Source organism: Lactuca virosa, chromosome 9 (genome assembly GCF_052849685.1).
Source record: "Lactuca virosa cultivar CGN04683 chromosome 9, Lactuca_virosa_CGN04683_v6, whole genome shotgun sequence".
Taxonomy (NCBI): Eukaryota; Viridiplantae; Streptophyta; class Magnoliopsida; order Asterales; family Asteraceae; genus Lactuca; species Lactuca virosa.
Window position 1 is genome coordinate 80,019,779 of NC_136434.1, and position 13,467 is coordinate 80,033,245.

At 37.7% G+C, this 13,467-nt stretch overlaps 1 protein-coding gene across 1 annotated transcript; it reads left to right on the top strand.

Annotated features, from left to right (window-relative positions):
* The first annotated feature begins 9,330 nt into the window (after positions 1 to 9,330).
* LOC145137808 (protein S-acyltransferase 8-like) lies at positions 9,331 to 12,873 on the top strand. The gene is made up of 5 exons (XM_079071945.1): positions 9,331 to 9,743; positions 10,697 to 10,882; positions 10,985 to 11,290; positions 11,736 to 11,969; positions 12,182 to 12,873. Exons 1-5 carry the CDS (start codon positions 9,705 to 9,707, stop codon positions 12,677 to 12,679), a joined length of 1,263 nt encoding a protein of 420 aa, XP_078928071.1. The 5' UTR covers positions 9,331 to 9,704; the 3' UTR covers positions 12,680 to 12,873.
* The last annotated feature ends 594 nt before the right edge of the window (positions 12,874 to 13,467 follow it).

Genomic DNA, 13,467 nt, shown 5'->3' on the forward strand with positions numbered 1-13,467 from the left:
TCGTTACATGACATTTGTGTTTACTAAGACCTAGTGGGAGCATAGTGATATTCCTAATCTTGTATTCTATTTTATTGGCAAATGAATTCATCATTTATGTCATATTATGCACAAGACTGGGTAAATGATTATGCTATGAACATATCATAAGATACTAACTGAATACATGGTTAAGTAACTAGATGACTATAAGAACATTCTAGGAGTACTTAAGAAGAACTGAGAGAATGTACATGAGATAATCATTTTGGAAGAAGATCTTTATGTAAAGAGCTACATAAAATGTTGACTTCAAAAAAGGTATGTATAATTATGAATTATAATAGGATTATGACTTAATTATGGAATGAAGTGTAAGTTTTGTTGGAATGAGGTCCAAACAAAACATCATAGCACAGTCTACTAAATAAGAATACACTACTACTTTAGAAGAAGAAATCAAATATGATTGGATGAATGAGTTCATTGAAAAACTATGATGATTTCTACCATTCAAGTATCATATAGAAATCTTATTGTGATGCGTCGATCACGGGTCTGGGTGCAGTTATGATGCAGAGGGGTCGTGTTATCGCATACGCTTCGAGGTAGTTGAAGCCTTATGAGGCGAACTATCCTATGCATGATTTGGAGTTGAGGGTTGTGGTTTTTTCCCTTAAGATTTGGAGACACTACCTTTATGGGGTCCGTTGTACTATCTTCACGAATCACAAGAGCCTAAGGTATTTGATGGATCAACCGAATCTGAACAGGAGGCAGCGTAGATGGTTGGATGCGGTGAAGGATTATGATTGTGAGATCGTTTATCACCCTGGGAAGGCCAATGCGGTGGCCGATGCTCTTAGCCGCAAGGCGTTCGCGGATCCAATCGGGGATATATGTCTAAGGATGACGGTAATTACCCCTCTCTTGGAGCGGATTCGAGAGGCTCATGTCGAGGCTTTGAAGGAAGAACACCAAAAGAGTGAACGTATTGCGGGTCAGGTGGCCTCCTTTGATTATGATAGCTGAGGGTTATTCACTCTCAATCGAAGGGTGTGGGTTCCTTATTGGGGTGGTGCACATCAGGTTCTGATAGAGGAGGCGCACAAGTCGAGGTTCTCTTTTCATCCCGGAGCGAAAAAGATGTATAGGGATCTCTGACTCGATTATTGGTGGCCATGCATAAAGCGAGATGTGGCCTGGTATGTAGAGAAGTTCTTGACTTGCAGGAAATTCAAGGCCGAGCATTAGCGACCTCACGACAAGTTGCAGCCGTTAGACATTCCCGTTTGGAAATGGGAAGAGATTACTATGGATTTCATCACGAAGTTGCCACAGACAACGTGCAGATTGGATTTCATGAGTCATCGTGGATCGATTGACCAAGAGCGCACATTTTATTCCGATCCAGGAGAGTATCTTTGCGGAGAATTTGGACGACATTTACATCCGGGAGGTTGTGGCACGGTATGGGGTGCCGGTTTTAGTGGTTTTCAGATAGGGATGTTCGGTTTGCTTCCAAGTTCTGGAAGAGGTTCCATGAGGAGTTGGGTACACGTCTGCATTTCAGCATGACTTTCCACCCACAGATTGATAGACAAAGTGAGCGGACTATCCAAACCTTGGAGGATAGGCTTCGGGCATGTGTATTGGATTTCGGTGGGAGTTGGTATACGTATCTCCCTTTGGAGAAGTTTTCGTATAACAATAGTTATCACGCCATCATTGATCGATCTCCTTTTGAGATGCTCTATGGGAGGAAGTGCAGGACCCTGATATGTTAGGGGTGAGGTCGGTCAGCGGGTCATGGGGAGTACCGAGGTGGTACTCAAGACTACTGGGTTGATTCAGCAGGTTCGAGGTAAACTTCAGACAACTCAGAGTCGGCAGAAGAGCTATGCCGACAAGCGCCGATCAGATCTAGATTTCCAGGTTGGGGATATGGTTCTCCTGAAGGTGTCACCTTGGAAAGGTGTCATCCGATGTAGGAAGAGGAGCAAACTGGGCCCCAAGTATATCTGTCCTTTTCGGTTTTTGGCCAGGGTGGGCTGGGTTGCTTATCGCTTGGATCTACCCGAGGAGCTTAGTCATATCCATATCACGTTTCACGTCTCTCAGCTGCGGATATGTTTGGTTGATGACTTCGCGGTGGTTCCATTGGAGGATATTCAGGTGGACGATTGCATGAATTATATCGAGAGAACGGTGGCAATCCTTGACCAAAAGATGAAAACCTTGAGGAAAAAGGTTGTGGAGTTAGTGAAGGTGCAGTGGCAACACCGCAAGGGTTCAAAATGGATGCGGAAGCCCGAGGTCGAGATGAGGGAGCATTATCCGGAGTTGTTCGCAATGACAGACTTTGAGGACGAAGTCCGATTCAAGTGGGGGAGAATTGTAACATTGCTTTAAGGTATTTCCCCTTTTAGCCCTTCATTTGGAAATTTCTCACATTTTGGTCCCTGGCCGAGTACGTTGGGCGTACGCTGAGCGTACTGGCTCGATGTCTTAGACGCGGAGGCACCCATGTACGCTGGGCGTATGATCATCAGGGTCAAACCCTAATAATTAGGGTTTGTGTCACACCCCCAAACCAGAACGACGAAAACGTTCGGGGGCGGAGGACGTCATGTACAGTATCATAACAATGCACAATAGTAAACAAGCAACAACATCATCCATTACATTAATAATATAATTTAATACAAGTGTGTTCTGAATGTATTTGTAAGACACCAAAAATATATATATCAAAATAAAAGACGAGTCTTGAACATGCTCTGTCTTCTCAAAACCTGGTCATCGGTACCTGTCTACTGGTGACCTGAGAATACAAGTTATTTTGAAAGCGTAGATCAACATTTAAGCTGGTGAGTTCATAAGTATTTTAGTGTCAATTGTTTGTATAAGTTTGATGAAAATGTTTGTAAGAGTTGATGTAAGGTTTGTAAGTGTTTGATGTAAATGTTTGTATACTTCCTAGAAAATCCTATATTTTCTACTAAAGTAGTCTTCTACCAAGACCCGGCTGTTTTGTATGTTTTTTCTTTTGTAAAAGGGAGTGTTTTTCCCAAGTATGACTATCATTACCAGAAAATAGTTTACATTACCTTTTATGTGAGAAGATCACAATATGAATGTAATGGGAAAATGACGATGTACAATAGTATTGTATATAGTAACTACAGATGTACTAACTACCTTAAACCATTTATTTAATTAAGGTAAAATGTGATGAGATTATAACCATACTTGATTGACTAGTAAAACACGACGATCAAAGACGTCGAAATGGTATGACATTCGTCACCCGTAGACCTGCAGGTCCCACTGTAGCTAGCAGCAAGGTGTAGGATGGTCAATCCCATATAGATCTATACACAAATTCACGCTCTCCTCTAGGAGACTCTGGTTACAAAACGTGACACAACAGTACATTGCCGTGCCATGAAGTAGTGGCTCACATTAATGTTATAGTGTTCTTGTATTTGTATAGTATGTTCTCTCTGTTCTAGTGTATAGTATGTTCTTTCTGTTTCTCATTATAGTATGTTCTTTCTGTTTCTCGTTATAGTATGTTTGAACTGACTCATGTATGAACTGACTCTTGTATGTTTCATTATTTTAGAAATAGTAAGTAGCAATTCTCTAAACTATACCTATTATAGTTTACTAGTAATGTTGTTTGAATGACTGATCATGTTTGTACACCTTTGCTACCAAAAGGTATTGAACTGATGGAAGAAATTTTATATCTATAGACATATACATAATATATAACTAAGATTTAAACGATACTCGGACAAACAACCAATACCTAAGTCCACAACCAAACAAGGAACAGGAAATAAAGCGAGTTATCAGTCCTAAGCCCTTTCAACCTTATTTATATAACTATATCTATATAGACATGATTTTGACAATATATAAGTTTAAAAGAGTTTGATAAAGAGTTTAGCATATAAAAGAGTTTTAACCATTTCAATGGTTATTGATGACTTGATGTCAGTTTATAAAATGTTTTGAAATAGTTTGTTTGATAACACAGTTTTGAAGTATAAGAAATCCACTTGTTTGATAGTTATTAATCACATGTGATTGATACAATAACTATAATATTTTCTACTTGTATTACCCCGCCCATAAAAGCGTTTAAAATCATTTAAAAGATAAGTTAGGGGTATGAACTCACCTGTAGTGAGTGATTCAAATGTAAGATCGATATAGGATGCTAAGTGTCAAGTGAAGCCTCGAGCACAATCGGATCCTATTAAGCATATAATGACACATATATGTATATAATTAGTGTATATAACAACTAATCATGTTAGGGAACAACCTTAGGGACTAGGAAACAATGAAGTGTTACAATCACATATGATTGTATAAAGGGTGTTCACGGCCACACAAGGATGTGTTTACGCCCAAGGGGTGTTCACGACCAAGGAGTTTACGACCATGACTTGAAGGGTTCACGGCCATGACATGAACTAAGAAGGGTTTACGGCCATATGAAGAGTTTACGGCCGTAAACTCTTGATGTTCTTGCTAAAATGGTTGATTCTTGGATGCTAATCAAGATCTTCTAATAGATAACTAGTATATGGAAAGAATACTTACGATTTGGAAGCTTGAAGGGGTGATTACGGCCCAAAGAACTAGTGTGTGTTCTTGGTGTTCTTGACGATTTGAAGATCTAACCCCAAAAAGAGATGAATTCACGGATGAAATCATAGGGTTTTACTATATCAAGAAGGATATCAACTAATAATGAAAGAATTACTTACAACTTTGACGAGAAATGGAAGTGATCTTGATGATACTTGAGAGAGAAATGATAGTTCTTGACTTGGAGATGTGAGAAGTGAAGAAAAATGAAGGAAAATCATACTTAAGGAGAAAAGTTCACGGCTAGACAAGAGTTTACGACCGTAAACTCTAGTTTGTGGTCGTAAACTCCTTGTGATGGAGTTTTCCGGCTTGAATGCTACACAATGAAATCTAGTAGATACTTCCTAACACCCAATCCTTGAATGTACTAGGCTTAGAACACTCAAACAGACCCTTAAAAATGCTAAAAGATAGCAGAAACAAGTCTGACTTTTGATTGAATTGAATGGCTTTACAAGATAGAAATTTCGGGTTGTTACAGTTTGTGCCCTATTTAAACACCTTAAGTTGCTCTTGGACTATGATATGACCACCCTCCATCCTTCTAATCACTAAGAACGAAACCCTATTCTCCATTTGAGTGTTTGTGAGCCATAGTTGTGATCTTATAGTGTTTTTAGATATTTTGGAGGAGGTAACGATTGGTGGTGAAGCTTTGGTGGAATTGGAGCTTGAAGATCCAGAATCTTCATCAACTTTGTAAGCTTTCTGAGGTATAAATCTTCCACCTTCGTAACTCTAATTGCTAGATCTAGTTTAAGGCTTTGTTTTGGTATGTTTTGGCCTCATAAGTCCTCCTTGTGAGTATGAGTCACTCAAGGAGTTGGAAATACTAGATCTTAGCCTCTCTAATGTTCCTCATGCATAAAAAAGCTACCTTGCTGTCTTATTTTGGACCATGAATGAATTAGGACTCTTATTATGAGTCTTAATGGTCAAAAACGAGTATTGGGTCCCTTTTAGCGATGCAAAGGCTCAAAGTTAAAAACTTTATGGATTAAGACGTTCCATTAGACTTGGATATGTAATTTGGATGTTGGAATGCAAGTATTAAGCACTTAAGGAAAAAGTGCTTAATGGGCGCATACAGTGGGCATACGTAAGAGTACGCTGCGCGTACGTGCCCGTGTCCACGATCATGCACGCAGCCTAGTACATAGGGCGTACGTCTGGTACGTGCAGCGTACCAGGCCTGGTCTTGGGTTTTTGTGTTTTAGGCCCTATTTGGAATATTGGGGTTTTGGGTCTTGTTGGGCCATTAGCCTTTCTGAATTTGGGCCATTTCCAGACTTTAGGCCTTCTTGGATTTAGGCCCATAATGGACTTTGGGTATCATTTAGAAATTTGGGCCGTTTTGGGCTTTTTGGTGTCATTGGGTGGGCCTCGGATATTAGGTCAAGTGAGGAAAGGGTAAAATGGTCTTTTACCCTGGGTGTTGGACAGATGAACTAGAATCCCAGTATTGGTTTATGGCCCAATTATTAATTGGGTATTATTAGATGATGTTTAGTGCGGAGATTTCTCAGATCAACAACCCGAGCTTTTATCTGATTTATTCAGCAGTTCGAGGTGAGTCTCCTCACTATGCTTGGCGGGAAGAATGCACCAATGCCGACCCATGATTTATTATGATTAGGATGCTAGTTGTCTGTGTAACTCTTGCATGTGTGGTATGTGATATGTATACCTAGGAGGTCCGATGCCATGCAGGGCCTGATGAGTGTATTGTATGCTATTTATCTTAGTGACTCTTGCATGTGTTTTATGTGTCTGTATGAATGTTGGGCGGGGCCCGACGTCAGGCGGGGCCTAATGAATGTGATGAGGCGGGGCCCATCTCATGATACTGATAGATCTGTTCTGAGCGGGGCTCGATCCCGGGCGGGGCCCGTTGGTTGTCGGGCATGGCTCGTTGTAGGTTGATATGTATGATATGAGGTGTTTTGGGGAACTCAATAAGCTTCGTGCTTACGGTTTTTAGTTTATGTTTCAGGTACTTCCGGATCGAAGGGGAAAGGATCATGATCGCATCGCACACACCACGATTTTCATTTATTTGACTCTGATGTATTGAGATGTTTGATCGATATGCTTTGATTTTCTTTTATGGTTTTATGAACACGTTTTGGGATGATGGTTTTATTATTATTAAAATGAAATTTTTGGTCCTAAATTTTGGGACGTTACAGACGATGATTCCAAGCTGGTCCCTAGCTCCCTTGCACCAAGATGATCTTTCTCATTCCTCAAGATCCACTAAAATCAAAGAACAAGGTCTTCAATTAAGAAAACAAGCTCCTAAACATTCATGGAGGCTAGGGTTTCATTGTTGGAGAGTTGGAGGCTAAAGAGTATGCCCTAATCATTGAGATTAGGTGCTTAAATATGGAGGAAACCCTAAAAATTACATGCTTGGGCTGCAACAATTGCCACATCATATCCTTCCTCTTGCTACATCGTGGCGGCCATCCAAAATGTGTGTTTCTTGCATTTGTAATGCCAAGTCATGGTGCTCCAATCATCACGTCGTGGCACTAAATTTTTCCCAAAAATGTTACCTTTGATCCCTCTAAGTCCTCAACTGATCCATCTTGGAATACAGGTGTTACAATTCTCACCTTCGTCCTCGAAATCGGTCCTTACAATTCACCTCTTATATACACTACGACCCTCTTGCAATTCTTCTAATCCCATTTCAATTGCACTGGCCGGCACAACTTTCTTACCATGGTTAGCATTTACCACCTCATAATTATGGCGCCCACACAACACCTTACAGCGTGCACGATGTCCACTCCGATCAACCTAAATATATAATTATACTTAAACTTAGAATCAAATTATGTTTACATGTAACTCATCTATAAATTACATTGTAATTTAAAATTAATAAAATGATTCTATATTTTATGTCATATTTTTATTATTATATTTAGTTAACATGAAATTAAACACTAAAATTGATGAAGTTGTTGTGATTTTATCCATTTCAGACATACCATTAACTTTATCCTTTAAACAGTGTTTTAGTTTATTTATTTTGTTACAATAGAAAATGATCATGTACGTGTTTAGAACTTGATCAATTCACTAACAATTAAAAAGTTAACTACACAATACAAGTTAGAACTTATACCCCAAAATGGATTCAATTAGACAACAATAATTAACTAAACAACCATAGAATATTTTAGATCATACCATATACTTGTAAGGATATGTTGATGTAGGAGATGAAAATCACAAATTATTGCCACGAATGGTATCCATACGACCATATCTGAAATTTTGTTAGACATCAACCACCAAAGCAAGCCATCTTGTTCCTTCTACCTTGACATTTATCGACTATTAACACGAAGAAAGGGAGGCTTCAAATTCATGGTTAGGACAAGGAAGGAACAAAGATGCACGTTAGGGTTTCTTACATATACTTGACAATAATCTTACATTCCCTTTCTTATATACTTGCATTAATGAGAGTGTTTTATAGAAAGTCTTTCAAGCCATTAATAAAATAACTCCAAACCAATTTAACTAAATATTGCTAATTACATTTTTTCGTTGCATTTATAAAAATTTAGATTTTAAAGCATAAAACTTTTCAAATAGATTGAAATTATGGAATATATTTGCTAGAATTACTAGGTTATTACAAGTTGCAGATGTATGAAATTAAAGTATATTCACACCTATAATGAGTTGATGCTATTACAAACGTTGTTTGAACCTATTGGGTTACATATAATGGGTCGATGTTACTACCAACGTTACATGAACCCATATGAACCCAAGAACCAAAAATCATTATAGGACGAGACTAGACCAAGTTGATAAGTAACGTGGTCCACACCCTTATGAATGAAATCTAGCACAATATGTGTCAGGCCTAGCCAATCCCGCCCTCTTACACCCTAAAGATTGGTATTTAAGCATAACGTTGCACAATTCATACTCGATTTCTCTCACATGAAATTCAAAGCAAACCTAGGGTTTTAGAGAGCTTTTGAGGCACTTTACTCCATCTTGTGAGACGGATAAGATCCCTGAACTAAAATAACATTACATGATGACTATTTTGGCTTCTTGATTTTCATGTTATTTAACCTGAAAATGTTATTGAATATAAGTAATTCATATGGTTGGATATTTAGCTTATTTTGGTTCAATTGTCAATATGTTGGACGGCCGGTCTGATTTACTAATTGTTATGATTGGCCGGTCTGATTTACTAATCGTTATAATTGTCCAAAACCATACACTATATTCCACTACACCATATAAACAACTACAATGAACTTCTTTCCAAGAAACTACATTGCACTAATGTCATTAATATGTAGCTCCTAAGCCCAAAGATTAAACCATAATTTCGTAAATTCAAAATATTTTATAGTGAAAACTTATCGGAATGATCACAAACCAACATCGTAAATTAAACTAATTACCAAAAATAAATGACTTGTCATATGACACTTCTACATGTCGATGATTTAATAAATAATCCGATGAGAAAAAGACAATTAATTGATTAAGCTAACATTGAAAAGGACAAATTTGTCATTTAAACCATTACAAAGGACAAATTAGACATTTTGAAGCCGTCCTTGATTTGTTTTGATTTGCAGATTGAATGCGACGTAAGAGAGATGGATTTTCTTTGTAAAAAGGTTAAGCTTCTCTAAGCTTTGACACAGACTGTTGTTGATGTGCACACAAAACAAACAAACAGCTTCCTTCCTTTATTTCTTTTCTTTCCCCAAAATACAATACATTCCCCAATTTAAAAACCGCCATCTCTCTCTCTCTCTCTCTCTCTCTCTCTCTCTCAGATCCTAAACGACGACCTCCAAAAACCCTTTTGGTTTTTACCCTCTAATTCCATCTCTAGCCTCTTCAATCTACTTTCTTAATTTCTTTAATATATTTACACAGATTTGTCTCCTTGTGAGTCCTTCGGGAAATAGGATATTATGAGCTGTAATAAGCTCCTGATATTCGACTGTATACCCGCTTAATTGTCTTCTTCTGCCAATTGGGGTTTCCATTCTTACATGGCGAAGAGGGTCTACGAAGTCTGGAAAGGAAGAAATGTAAGATGTTTAACTTCTACTTCCCTTGCCTTTTATCATCTGGGTAAACTTTAGATTTGCAGCATATAATTACTCTCATATACTTGTTTCGTTGATTGATTTACTTAGCTTCTTTCGTTTATTGTCATATTCCCTTAATTTGACCCTTTCTGTAGCATTGTCATGCTTCTTCCCTTGTGTTATTGATTGAACCAACCTTGTCTTAGCACCTTGTTTAACTCAATTGTCTTTCAGTTGGACATGTTAGGATGAAATGCTGATGAATATGTTAGTTTTTAAGAAAACTCATTGGAGATATAGTTGGAGCATGGAGGTAGGAAGACCTAATTTCTTGATAATAAAGAACTTGCACATTAAAACCTACTAATAAAATCCATGTATTCTTATGTTCTTGCCATAATCTAAAGCCTAGGAAGTCATGACACCTCTTTGTCTTCCTGTAACTATAGGCCAGGGTTTCTACTATGAACAATCAGACGATGATGTCACTAGGCCAACAACTAAAACTTGTCTTTTATAACTTCATTAAGACACGTAGAAATACCATTGCCAATGTCAACTCGGAACATACTGATTACCACTAAATGCATGTTATAAGTCTTTTTCTGATACTTGGTTGTGCAAATTACTCTTCATGCTGTCACATCAAACACATTCTTAACATACTCACTATCTGCAAATTACTCTTCATCTTAATCTGCAAAAGATCTTTCTTTATGCACATATGATTGGTCCACACTGTGTTTGTATGATCATTCTAGAAACAGTTGGAGGAAGAAACACTCAGTTCTTAATAGAGCATATTAGTAGCCTTTAGGCATTGGTAATTTGTAGGTATCTGATAGTAGCCCTAAAATAATAACAAAATGTGTAGCTCTACTTACTTTTTGAATTATAATTAATGATAAAAACCTATATCACAATTAACCCTTTCTAAAATCATAATTTTTCAGAAATTCTTTCTTGGAGGGAGGTTGATTTTTGGTCCAGATGCCAGGTCACTACCTGCTACAGTATTGCTGATTATTGTCCCAGTTATAACTTTTTGTATATTTGTTGGAAGACATCTTCGCCATCAGTTTCCATCATACAATGCAGGATCCACAATCATTGTTGCAGCAATCCTTTTCACCATCTTTGTAATTACTCCCCTCCTCTTTACTCTTTACCCTTCACCATTACATATCTACATCAAAATCATTTTTTTTTTTTAAAAAAAAAAAAAAAAAATCTTTCTTTAGGTATTGGCCCTTCTCCTTCTTACATCAGCCCGGGACCCAGGAATCGTCCCCCGCAACTCACATCCACCAGAAGAAGAATTACGTTATGACAACTCAGCAGCACACGAAATAGGTGGAAGACAAACACCCAGTTTACAATTCCCTCGAACCAAAGAAGTTATGGTCAACGGGATTTCTGTTAGGGTCAAATACTGTGACACTTGCATGCTTTACCGGCCCCCACGCTGCTCCCACTGTTCCGTTTGTAACAATTGTGTCGAACGCTTTGACCATCACTGCCCTTGGGTCGGTCAATGCATCGGAATGGTAAAATCTCAAAAACCCAAATACGTTTTTTATGTCATATCTTAGCAACCAACTATTTCATATGTCCTCATTTAGCCATTTTAGTCATTTTAATGTCTATTAGGGTAACCAACTACTAATGTTATTTGAAATCCACCATTATGACCTGTTATAGCTGGTTTTAATTTTACCGGTACTGAGTGATGATTTAATGTTGTCCACGTGGACAAAGTATATGCCAAGTCATCATCCAGAACCGGTAAAATTACAACCTACTATAGCAGGTCATAATGGTGGATTTCAAATGACATTGATAGTTGGTTGCCCTAACAGACATTAAATTGACTAAAATGACTAAATGAGGACATATGAAATAGTTGGTTGCTAAGTTATGACATAAGCTATTTATTATTTCAAGATGTTTGAAGTGCTGACAACTGTACTTTTTTTTTTTTGAATGTTGCAGAGGAATTATCGGTTCTTTTTTTTATTTGTCTCGTCTGCAACGATTCTTTGCGTATACGTATTTGCCATGTCAGCGTATTACATGAAGGTTTTAATGGATGATTACCAGAGTACTGTTTGGAGGGCAATGAAAGAGTCTCCCGCATCTGTAGCTCTCATGGCGTATTGTTTTATTTCACTGTGGTTTGTTGGTGGGCTCACTGGGTTCCATCTCTACCTTATAAGTTCAAATCAGGTAACAATTGAATTTTGGTTCTTGTAATGATTTTGGTCCCTATACTAAGTAAAATGACTACTTTTGGTATCTGAGTTAACTAAGGGAGAAAATTGAAAGAGAAGTTTTTGTGACCAAAATTGCAAAAGTTAACTATACTCGGGGACCAAAAGTGTTATTTACTCAATTTTAAATCTAATATTTGTAAAAAACTGTAATTTTCTTGTTTTCAGACGACATATGAAAACTTCCGGTATAGAGCGGACAACAGGTACAATGTTTATAACCGGGGATGCGTAAACAACTTTCTAGAAGTTTTCTGCACGAAAATAAAACCCTCCCGGAACAAGTTCCGGGCGGTGGTGCAAGAAGAAGTGCAGCGGCCGCCACCTCCGGCCACCACCCGGGAGGTCGCTGGAGAGGAGCCAGGGCCGGAGGAGCGGCGGATGAAAGTGGAGGATGATCTTGATATCGGAGGAGATTTATTAAAGATTTCTCAACGCCATAACATTGAAGATATTGAATCAGCAGATATAAGAAGTAGAGGAAGCGATAATAATATTAATAATAATAATAACAATAATAATAATAATAATAATAATAATTGTTCAGAAGTTGAAATGGAGAGGCGTGGGCGTGCTTCTTCTTTGCCACCTGGAACTGGAAGACATTCGAGTTGGGATTTGTCACCGGAAGTTGTTGCCATGAATTCAAAGGAACGCCACCAATGATGATTGATGACGATGACTCACACATTAGTAGGGCTACTTTAGGATTTTATTTTTTTGGTGGATTTGGATGAATTTGTGTGATGATGATGGTGATTGGATGATTTGGTTGGCTCCATTCTTTGTGTAAATAAGTACTTTTCAAGATTGTTTTTGATACTTTTGGGTTATGGTGTGTTATTATTGTTGAAGGCTTATTTGAATTTCTTTATAACCAAATCAGCTTTTATATGGTGTGTATGTTGGTTGCAATGTGTAGCCTGTAGGACGTAGGCAACAATTAACATTAGAATTTCAGCAGACCATTAGATGATTGTTTCTAGTTGCCAGCCCATTAAAGTGAATTCAAAGTGGCCCAATAGTAGACCTGACAATTCGTGTATTCGTGTCATGAAAAACGTGTAAGCCACGAATTTGACACGATACGATTACACGATGAGAAATAAGATTTATTTCAATTTTCAAGATGTATTTGTGTCGTGTCTCTCACAGATTCGTGTATTCGTGTCTCGAATTGTCAGGTCTATCTTGTCTGGTCTATCCAATAGATTGTTACTTTTAAGTTTTAATATTGAGGAGGAATCAATTAACCTTCGTTGTCTCCTTTTTGTAAATTTTTTATTTTCATTATGTGTAGTTAATCTCTTTAATAATAATATCGTGTTTTATATCAATTTGCTTTGGTTTGAATGTGAGGTGATTTGTATGGTTTTAGAATTAATTTGTGTTTGTGCAATCCTTGAATTTAAAGATTTTAATGTTTTATGTATTTGTTTTGATTGATCATCTTT

Bases quoted from the DNA above. Each gene is read 5' to 3' on its own strand.
- LOC145137808 (XM_079071945.1), top strand. From the start codon at position 9,705: ATGGCGAAGAGGGTCTACGAAGTCTGGAAAGGAAGAAAT. The intron at 9,744-10,696 runs GTAAGATGTTTA...ATAATTTTTCAG, and splicing joins AAGTCTGGAAAGGAAGAAAT to AAATTCTTTCTTGGAGGGAG. The intron at 10,883-10,984 runs GTAATTACTCCC...ATCTTTCTTTAG, and splicing joins CAATCCTTTTCACCATCTTT to GTATTGGCCCTTCTCCTTCT.